Below are 11,487 nucleotides of genomic sequence, written 5' to 3'. Positions count from 1 at the left end.
TTGAGATGGAGTCTCGCTCTGTTGCCCAGGCTGGAGCGCAGTGGCACGATCTCAGCTCACTGTAACCTCTGCCTCCCAGGTTCAAGTGATTCTTCTGCCTCAGCCTCCTGAGTAGCTGGGATTACAGGCGCCCGCCACCACGCCTGGCTCGTTTTTGTATTTTTTAGTAGAGACAGGGGTTCGCCATGTTGGCCAGGCTGGTCTCAAACTCCTGACCTCAAGTGATCTGCCTGCCTCGGTCTCCCAAAGTGCTAGGATTATAGGCATGAGCCACCGCACCTGGCGTATTTGCAATAATAGACTCTTGACCAGAGCCCTGACTTCCAGTCTTGCTGTCCAACAGTCAGAATGGTTTGTGGACAACCCAAGTCAAATCATGTCACTCCTCTGAATTCCAGGACTTTACCTGGTCCTTCAAGACCCTGAAGCATCTGCTGTGTCTACCTTCCTCCCAAAGGGAAAACAAACCCAACTTCAAATACCCCCACTCCCATCCCAAGGCTGCAGCCATCCACCCCTGGTGGGCCCCCAGCAGGCTAGGCCCATTTCTACCTCAGGACATTTGCACTTGCTGTCTCCTCTGCTGAGGCTATCCTTTTCCCAGCTGTACCCCCAGCTGGTCCCCTCCCCTAACCAGTGGGGACCCCTCTAACCACCAACCACCCATATTAAATAGCACCTCTTCTAGGTCAAGGATCTGTGGGCATCCTTTGTTCCTTTCATTTCTTTCTTTCAAATTTTCTGTAAAGTAGAAAGTTTTCACGAAAAAAAAAAACTCATATTAAAAGACATAATTCAACCCTTGTGGTTCCCAAATAAATAGAAAATTTGCTCTTGAAAGAAAGGATGAAAGAATGAATGAATGTTAGACCATTGCCCAAGCTGTACTCCCCAGCCTTCACACAGGGCAAACACAGATGGCCTGAGGACAGTGTTCCTACCCAATCCTTGGAAACTGATAGCCTCAGTCTGAATTTTCATTTGGTCATCGCCCACCCAGCCAAGAACAAGGAATTTTAAAGCTGACCTAATGGACTTCACAATCTGTATGCCAGTCTTAAGATGGGTCTTTAACTTTACTGGATAGTTCTGCCAAGTCATGGGGACCAAGTTTCCGGAGGTTCTACTGTGTAGAAACACACTGTGAAATCAGTATCTCTTCCATTTACAACATGTTTGTTGCGGACTCTGTGCTTATTTTATTTTTAAAAATAGAGTTGAAACATTTAATATTTAATAAGGTGCCAACATTTACACCGAGTGTTACAATAAAAAAACCCAACACGTTGCTATGTGGTCATTCCAATACCAAATGTGAATATATCTCATCAAAGTCACCCAGAGGCTCATTCCCAGCACCTCTAGGATAGCAAATAACTAGTTATTACCGCGACGGTGAAAATAGGGTCTGCTTAATGTTTCTCAAGTCAGATATATAGGCTCTCTCCTCATGTAAATCATTTCAGAGGCTAGAAGCTTAGTCTGATAGAACACTGCCCATACAAAATTAAAATGAAAGCATAATATCACAATTATGTGGTAATTCAATAGTTCTCCTTGGGTTTCTCATCTTTTCCAGCTCAGCATCTAATAATGAATACTAAGTAGAATTCGCACATGTTGGTAATTTAAAGTAATCAGTTCTCACCTAAGTGACACAAACTGCTCTAAAATTTTCCATTTCTGTGACTTATTAGGCTCAAAATCTATCTATTTACACATCTCCTTTGTAAGGTCTTTGGGAAAGACTGAACAAAGAACTGAGATTATCCGGTTCCAAGTAACAGTAAGCACTGAATATTGAATGACTTCGACTTCTAGCACATTCTGCCTTTCCCTAAAAGCCACATGAGCATCTGCAATCCCAGGGGATGCACTAAAAACCACTTAGAAGAAACACACATGTCAATTCCAGGGTGCCCTTATTTGGTGCTTTTGTACAACACATTTCCTCAGTGAGAGCAAGAAACACGTGATGTGTGTCATGAAAGAGCTCCTTTCCCATGATGTGTTGATGGTTTTTTATGTAAATACCTGATTCAGAAGGAATCCAGAAAGTTCCACAAATATCTAAAGCCTTTGGTTGTGGAAGAGGAAAAAAACATTATTCTGAAAGATGCTTATTTCACCTCCACGTCCCCGTGCTGTTCATCAGATCACCAGATAAAGCGGATAGAAGTTCTGCATTTGGAAAGAGCAAATACCCTCGGGATCCCTACCCAACTACATTTACAAGAGACAGTGCATGGCAGCATGTTCCCCATGGGGTTTGTCTGAGCCCCCAGGCCCCTGGGTGAGTGGACCACATGACTGAGTTAGGACTCCATAGAAGGAAGACAGTTTGCTGTGGTAGTCCCCACCGCAGACTCCTCATCCTTGACCTTAGTCTACCTGTCCAACTTTGACCTTCTATTGAGGAGAGCCTGAACCCCACAATAAATCAGAGGCTCAACTTACAAAAGAAAGTAAGACTGGGTTGTTTCAGTTAAGTAACTCTTCCAACTGTTTGCCATGAATTCGCAGATATCTCTACTCTAAGCACTGGAGAGGACACAAATCCCAAGCTCCCCCTCAGTGACCTTGGCCCAGAAGCATATTTTCCCTTCATTCCCCTCCATGGCCTCAGCCAGATTAGAAAGAAATGCTGTGGTTTCACTGACCTTTGGCTATCTTTTCACTGTTTCATGTTCCCTTTTGAAGCTGCTCGTTTCAGCTAAAAGGACCTCCTGGATTCTATAAAGCCAGGCTATAACTAATATTCTCTCCCAGCACACGCTGGCTCTAAGGAGACCACAGGGGAATAAGAGGGGAACTACATGAAGTGGTCATTAAGACTTTTTAGGATTTAAAGCCCAGGAGAATCCAACTTCACTTGTAAACGTTCCGTAGAAACCACAACACCAACACTAACATTAAGACCTGTTACTTGAGGCTTACGTACTATAAATATGACAATGAATTTTATTCTTTTATAGGACCAAGGATTAAATTCTCTACTATTGACTGGATATTGTCACACTGAGGTGGCTACTTGATGTTACTTTGGAAGGAAGGGGTCAATGAATTACACAAATTTTCTTAGTGTGTCAGCATGATCTGACTTAAAAATGTCTTAACCCAGAGAAAATATATATTTTGCATATTAATCAGAAGTTTCATAGAAACCCATTTGTAGCTAGGTTTTTGTCCAACATGAAAATTCTTATTAGAGCTAAGAAATTATGGATTTGGGCTGGGACTTCCAGGTCAAATCTGAGAGAAGGGGTGGGGAACAGGAAGGTTAGAAGAGCATTTACAGGGGTTTGGCAAGAATGAAAACAAGAAGGGCAATGACAAGGACACAATGATGGCATCCAATACAGCAAACTTCCCCTCCTGAAGACCAACACTCTTCCTTAGTAAGATAATATGAATTTCGTTCAGAGAGTAATGTGACTAGCTCAATATTTTCCTTCCCACACTAGTGTGTGGCTAGGGGGAACCACGTGACAAACTTCTAGTCAATGCCTACAAGCTGAGCATCTCTGGGGAAGCTTTGCTTTCCTGATAGACATTGTACCTAGTTGCTTGCCTCTCCCTTCCTTCCTCTTCCCGCTTAGAAAGCAGGCATGATACCTGACAGTTCAGGAACCATCTTGCAACTCTGAGGCAATAAGCCAGAGAACAAAAGGTGAAAATGGTGAAAAAGAAATAGCAACTGGATGGGGATCCCAATGATATTATGGGGACAGTCCTGGAGTACCCCCTCTCAGGGTTCTTATTCAGCCCTTCAGCGTTTGCTGGGTTTTCTGTTATTTGCAGCTAAATACACACCTAAGTGATGCAGCACTATCCAGTGACAATGAGATTGAAAAGGATGAGGGGCACTTAGTGAAAAGGAAGGGACAAAGACTAAAGAGAAAGGGCAAGTGGGATAATCTTACTTATACACATCATATGGTGGACCTAATACATAGCTTAATTCCTTCCCGCAGAAAAGACCAAAATCCTGACTAAAAGAGTAAATATGTCATTAAGTTCAAATACAAAGATGCCCAGTGCTCAAATTGGCTGTATAAAATTTAATGCTGTCCTCCTGTGTTGTGATTGCTAGTATGAAGTGCATGCTTATACATTAAAACTGGATGTTTTGCATCCTACAGAGAAGATAATGGAACAGATTTAGAATCAATTTAGTATTTCTCTTGCAATCCATTTAGAGGGATTCTAACTGAGCACTCGTATGCCTCATCTTCTCCACGGCCGTATCCGATAAGACCTGAGAGGAAAAATAAGTAGTAACATTGGGTAGCCTGTTTGGACTCTTGCATATGCTACTTGGAAATGAAAGCACACTTATGGCAGGCTGGGGGCATACTGGCTATGGCCCATGGAAGTGCTGAGCTGATCAATATTGAATGCATGGGCAAAAGCAATAAATAAATGAAGCAAATACAATGCAGATGCAAATCAATGATCGGGTGAGTATATCCTCAAAATAAGGATGTGTCCCTTTGTATGGGAGAAGACACAGCACAGTACTATATGCTCCAATAGTTCATCGTGCAGTCCCAGGATGCCAGTCTTGCATAGAGAAATGATTTCTTCACACTCATCATGGCAGGCGCCCCTGATGTTGGTTCAGAAACTGATGGATAAGCCAGATAACAGGCTGAGAACAGGAGCAAGAAACGGGATGGTCATGAGTGGACCCACTGGCATACTTGCAGCTTTCACTGTGTTCAAATTTATTTTCTTTCTTTTTCAACAAAGTAAGTGCAAATGTCTTTAGTATGATTCAGTAACATAGCAGCAAAACTTCAAGAACCAATAAATAAGGACACCGACATGCCGATACCCCTTTGTCTTTTGGACTCAACACTTCACGTGTGTTCATAAGTTACAAACATCAGCCTTGAGCAGAAGGGGTAAGAGTTTCTTGAGTCAGCATTCATGCTCCACATACTTGTACAGATCACATCATTTACATCATTTACCCACCCACATGCCCCCACAGCAGTAGCAAACTCATTAGGAAACACAGCTTGAAACTCATACGGGGTTAAAGCTATAAAATGCCTACTCATTGATGTTTTCGTTTTTGTTTTTAAAGGTTTCATCCTTCTTCCCCGCCTTTCAAATAAAGCTTTTGTTTCCGCTGTCCCCAATGCATGATCTTTCATTGGGATAATAACATATCATTTATTTCTTTTTAAATGACACAGTCAGTGTTTTTCTGAAAATAATTGCCACCTTGTTGCTAATTAAACATGATGGATTCGGGGTCCTGGTTTGCCATCTGGGCCATATGTCTCAGAACATCCTTTTTTGTGATGATGCCAAGAAGTCTCCTGGAGAAGAAACAAAATAGAGAAAAGAGGTCAGCCTTGCAACAATGACTCATCCCTCTCCCTAAACCCCAGTGCCTTTTCCATGCGGACACAGAGACAGACAACATTTCCCAGCCTCCCTTGTGGTTAGGCAGAGCCAATGGAGGGAGCACTGGCCAATGTCTATGGGTGGAGGTGACAGATGCCGCTCCTAGGTCTCCTGTGCATTTCTCCCCACTCTCTCTTCTCATCTGGCAGCCAGAGGCACAGGAGCCAGTGAAGGGCTCTGAGGATTGACTTAGGAGCCACCAGATTCAAAGACCTAGGTCCAGAGCCCACCTGCAATCCACACTGGATGTAACATGTGAGAAAAATAAACCTTTATTGCATTAGGCCACAGAGATTGCAAGCTTGTTTATTAAGGCAGTAAACCTATGATGACTACTATATCCTCTTAAATTTCAAGACTATAATCAATTTTAAAAGGGTTTATGAACGGCATTGTCAAAACTTGACCACACCACAGGAATTCCAAGTATAAGGTATTTTAAGTAAAAGAAATTTTAAGTACAAGATAAAAAGTGATTCTATTTGTAATTCTATCTTACTGGGAGGATAAAGTTTGACATTTATCTCTGACTACATATGTAAATTGCCTCCTCTTCCAAAATTCCATTGCTTTCAGCTTATAAAAAGAATGCCACTTCCCAGAGTCCATTGTATGGGACCACCAAGACTGTATATCACACAATGCCAAGGAGCACTGCTCACAAACACTGCAGTGGAAATTGTGCCCTCTGGAGTATACAGTGCACATTTGCACAACCATTCATAGCAAGCCTTGCTTCATTATTTTACTAAATGACGACCTGCAGGAACACATCATGCCCCTTGGGTAAAATGAAAGGTCTGAGAGAAGGAGAAGTGAACAACTTCTTTGGAAAAAAAGAAGTTCCATTGCCACATAAGTTTGCAAAATACTACTCACTGTATCTCCACTGTACCCCCCAGAAAAGGAGTATGGGGAAGCAAACTCTGGTAGTCTCACATTAAAATACTGTATAGTATTAAACCCATTAAAATAATGGGTTTCTACTCTGTGTAGTATGATAATATACAAAAAAAAAAAAACAGAAAACATAATTGTAATATACTGTCATTTATTTAATTAAGGCAAAATTAGTCAAATTTATCTCTTAGTGAATATGAAAAGGGGATGTAAGTATTCTAAGCAGTATTCAAATCAGTTACACTTGGTGAAATAGACGCTGATTAGTGAAACTGTCAGACCAGAATTCTGACTTTTTTGACTCTGACTACACTGGACCTTAAACAGTCTTGGAAAAGGTATCCGTTTCTTGTGTTGGTTTCCCCATCTATCACACTGAGGGAGACAGCAAATAAGGCCCCTTCCCCTCCAACTCACAGCAACATCTTTAGGAGAGAGTAAAATAGTGAGAGAGCATGCTAAGCAAACAGAATAATGACAATATAATTTACAAAAACATTAAAAGAATATGTCATGACCCTACAGTGATTGTTTTTCTTAAATGGGGAAGAGTACTTCATAAACGTAGGAAGCAGGACAGAATTTGACAATTAATACTTTGCAACCCCCAATGTAATAATTAGCTTAGCCAATAATTATTAATGGATACCAAAATCATTGGGTGAATGGTTGCTGGAAAACAGAAAATTCACGTGGTCTCAAAGTACTTTTCTACAGATTATGAACAAAGAGAAAAATGTCACTTTACAATGGAGGGTTCTGGTCATCACCACCTCATCCAAGCAATGGAGCTTATCATCAACAAAGTCAGAAAAGCAGACTCTATAACATTACCTATGTTGGAATGCTGCCAAAAATGACTTAAGCCAAATTGAATCAGTAGGAAGTAATCAGACCCAGAATGTGAGACTACTGGTCTGGACTCTTCAAAGAAAATCTTTGCATGTAACAAACCTGCACATGTACCTCCTGTATCTAAAATAAAAGTTGGAATTATTTTTAAAAATCTCTGTCATTAAAAAAAAAAACAAATAAAACAAAGCAGGGAACTGTTCTAGACAAGAGACTAAAAAGGCAAAACGACGCAATGCAGAAACTTTGATGGAATTCTGAGTTGACATTTGAATGAATATCAACTGGATATTGGATGATATATTGAGTTACTGTTAATTTTACATCATTATGGTTTGGTAGTTATGTAAAGAAAATGTCTTAGAAGATGTGTGCTTCATTCATAATTGCCAAAACCTGGAAGCAACCAACATGTTCTTTAGTAGGTGACTGGATAAACTGAACTGTGGCATATCCAGACAATGGATATTCTTCAGCAATAAAAACAAAAGTGCTATCAAGTCATGAAAAGACCTGGAGGAAAATCAAAACGTATATTGCTGAGTGAAAGAAGCCAGTCTGAAAAGGCTACATACTGAATGATTCCAACTACATAATACACAACATTCTGGAAAAGGATGGAGACTATGGAGACAGTAAAAAGATCAATGGTTGTCAGGGTTTGGGGGTGGAAGAGAGGGATAAATAGGCAGAGCACAGGGGATTTTTAGGGCAGTGAAACTACTCTGTATCATCCTATAATGGTGGATACATGATATTATATATTTGTCAAAATCCACAGAAATATATGACACAGAGTACACTCTAAAGTAAATTATGGATGTTAATTAATAATAATGTATTGATATTGGTTCATCAATTACAACAAATACAACAGTAATGCAAGATATTGACAATAGTGGAAACTGAGGGGGGAGAAGGGGATATATGGGAACTCTGCACTTTTTGCTCAATTGTTCTGTAAACCTAAATGTTGTTATAATCCTGAAACAAGACCTACCTAAAGGAAACAAATGTTAGTACTCTTCTTTGCAGTGAAATGCTGAGTTCTCCTGGGAAAACCCATCTGTGAGTATGAACACAGTTGATAGATTCAAGGTCCAACAAGGGCTCTGGTCTCCTCACACAGGAAGGTTGCTGGGTCCAGCTGGCAGAGCATGAAAACATTTCTTTCCATTCTGATTTGTCTTAGTTGCTTCGGGCTCAACTGTCATAACGAGGGCCCATTGCAATCAATCAACCAGAGATACACATTTTCTCAAGGGCACTGTTACCCAATACTTTGCCAAATCACCCTGCTCCTACGGTTGCAAAAGCTTTAGTGGGCCCCGGCCTCATCAGAGTTCCCCTTTTGCTTTGGCAGCCATGTATTGCTGCTGAGAAGAGCAGTCCAGGCCTCCAGACCTGAGGCATGTCAGAGCCTTAGAGGCCCACATAAGAAATAAAGGTTTCCCAATCAACAAAGTGAAGAGACAACCCACAGAATGGGAAAAAACACTAGCAAACTACCCATCTGACAAGGGATTAATAACCAGAACGTATAAGGAGCTCAAATAACTCTATAGGTAAAAATCTAATAATCTGATCAAAAAAACGGGCAAAATATTTGGATAGACATTTCTCAAAAGAAGACATACAAATAGCAAACAGGCGTATGAAAAGAGTACAGTTGGATAGTTTGTAACACAAAGGGCAAATGCTTGAGGGGATGGATACCCCATCCTCTATGATGTGATTATTATACATTGCATGCCTGTAACAAAACATCTCATGTGTTCCATAAATATACACATCTACTATGTACCCACAAAAATTTAAATAAATGTTTTTAAACAAGGTTTCCTCCCAGGGTCAGATAAATTTTGTTCTAGCTCTGATGATTCTAATTAATTTCAAGAAAGCCATGATAGTTAGGAAAGGTGGCTTTGTTACTGGGAAGGGCCTCTATTTACAGGCAGACAAGAGTCCCCAGTGAGGCCCCTTCCCATGCAGTAGCAGTGAAATGAGTCCCAAGCTGGGCCCATAGGACTCCTTCCACCCATCCAGCCCTCCACCTGGGAAGGCTTTACACAGGGTTTCTCCACCTTGGCACTAGTGACATTTAGGCTGGCTAATTATTTGTTGCAGAGAGGCCATTCTGTGCACTGTATAACATATAGCAGCATCCTGGGCCTCTACCGACTAGATGCAGCAGCATCCCCATCCCCCATCATGACAACCAAAATGTCTCCAGACAATGCCAAATGTCTCCTGTGGAGGGGGGACAGGATTGCCCCTGGTTGAGAACCACCAACCAGATTAAAAAGTACTAAAATAGTTCCACACCAGTTGGTTTATAGCCACTGAGCTAGACACCCTGGGATGTCCCCTGCCAACCTCATACCTTATAGAACTGCAGCGAACTCCCCACAATTCATAACAAACGAGTTCATCATCTGGCACTAGTTCTTAAATACTTTCACTGTTACTCCCAGCCAGAAGCTTTCAGACACAAATAGACCTCTGTGGGTGAATCTATAATATACCATGAACATAGGGCACAGGAATCCCATTACCTGGCCCCATATCCTCAGTATTTTACTGAACAGATATCCCAAAATGCAGCCATTCCAGGAATCTGGATACTTAAGGATGCTGCCACATATCTTCCCATAATGCCCAGGTCTACTCCCCACTGTTGTTGGTCCCAGAGAGTGCTGTACAGAGGGGATTGATGTCCTCAAGGGTTAGGGTCAGCTGGCAGGGTTCTCCATCAAAGGTCCTCCCAGCACCTGGCAGCTGATCATGCCTCAGGAGATAGGAGACCTGTAAGAACCCAGATGGGACTGGCTCTGCAACCAATTCCCTTTAACCTTGAGCAGTGTTTTGCTTCTTAGAGTCTCACCTCCTCATCTGAAAACTAAAGGGAATGGGGGAGGGGGGAGGATGGGATGGAGGATGGTTAATGGGTACAAAAAATAGTTTAAAAGAATGAATACAATCTAGTATTTGACAGTGCAACAGGGTGACTACAATCAATAATTTAACTGTACATTTAAAAATAACTAAAAGAATTGGAATGTTTGTAACCCAAAGGATAAATGCTTGAGGTGATGGAGACTCCATTTACCCTGATATGATTATTATGCATTACATGCCTGTATCAAAATATACCATATACCCATAAATATATATACCTATGTACCCACAAAAATTAAAAATAATTTTAAAAAAAGAAAAAAAGGGAAACCAAATGTCCATCAACTAATGAATTGATAAGCAAAATGTGGTCTATCCACACAATGCAAGATGATTCAGCCCTAACAAGGAAAGAAGTACGGAAATATCTTCAGTGTGGACGAACCTTGAAAACATGATGCTCTTTGGGAGGCCGAGACGGGCGGATCACGAGGTCAGGAGATTGAGACCATACTGGCTAACATGGTGAAACCCCGTCTCTAGTAAAAACACAAAAAAATTAGCCGGGCATAGTGGTGGGCGCCTGTAGTCCCAGCTACTCGGGAGGCTGAGGCAGGAGAATGGTCTAAACCCGGGAGGCGGAGCTTGCAGTGAGCCAAGATCACGCCACTGCACTCCAGCCTGGGCAACAGAGCGAGACTCCATCTCCCAAAAAAAAAAAAAAAAAAAAAAAAAAAAGCAAGCAAGCATGATGCTCAGTGAAAGAAGCCAAACACTAAAGGCCACACAGTACACGACTGTATTGACATGAAATGTCCAGAATAGGCAAGTCCACAGAGACAGAAAGAAGTAGAGTAGTGGTTGCCAAGGGCTGTGGTATAGGAGGTAACAGCTAAGGGGTGTGGGGTTTCTTTTTGGGGTGATGAAAATGATCTAAAATTGTGGTGATGAATGCATAACCCATTTTCTACTAAAAACCACTGAATCATGCATTTTAAATGGGTGAATTGTACGATATGTTAAATAGGAGTGGTGAGAGAGGGCATCCTTGTTTTGTGCTGGTTTTCAAGGGGAATGCTTCCAGGTTTTGCCCACTCAGTATGATATTGGCTGTGGGTTTGTCATAAATGACTCTTATTATTTTGAGGTATGTTCCATCAATACCTACTTAATTGAGAGTTTTTAACATGAAGGGATTTTATTTTTATCGAAGGCCTTTTCTGCATCTATTGAGATAATCATGTGGTTTTGTCTTCCATTCTGTTTGCGTGATGAATTACGTTTATTGATTTGTGTATGTTGAACCAGCCTTGCATCCCCAGGGATGAAGCTGACTAGATTGTGGTGAATAAGCCTTTTGATATGCTGCCAGGTTCAGTTTGCCAGTATTTTTTTTTTTAATTGAGGATTTTTGCATCA

The 11,487-nt window shown here is 41.3% G+C and overlaps 1 protein-coding gene across 1 annotated transcript in view; it reads right to left on the bottom strand.

Moving 5' to 3' along the window:
* Positions 1–1,170: 1,170 nt before the first annotated feature.
* CLCN4 (Cl-/H+ antiporter 4) overlaps positions 1,171–11,487 on the bottom strand; it is an 83,041-nt gene continuing 72,724 nt past the window's right edge. The window contains exon 12 of the mRNA XM_017889729.1: positions 1,171–5,330. Within this exon, the coding sequence (XP_017745218.1) occupies positions 5,240–5,330 (91 nt within the window). The 3' untranslated portion in view covers positions 1,171–5,239. The remainder of the gene's footprint in view (positions 5,331–11,487) is intronic.

The sequence above is a fragment of the Rhinopithecus bieti genome, unplaced genomic scaffold (assembly GCF_001698545.2).
Source record: "Rhinopithecus bieti isolate Rb0 unplaced genomic scaffold, ASM169854v2 scaffold_19685, whole genome shotgun sequence".
NCBI classification, from domain to species: Eukaryota; Metazoa; Chordata; class Mammalia; order Primates; family Cercopithecidae; genus Rhinopithecus; species Rhinopithecus bieti.
This window is presented reverse-complemented; position numbering and strand designations above follow the sequence as displayed.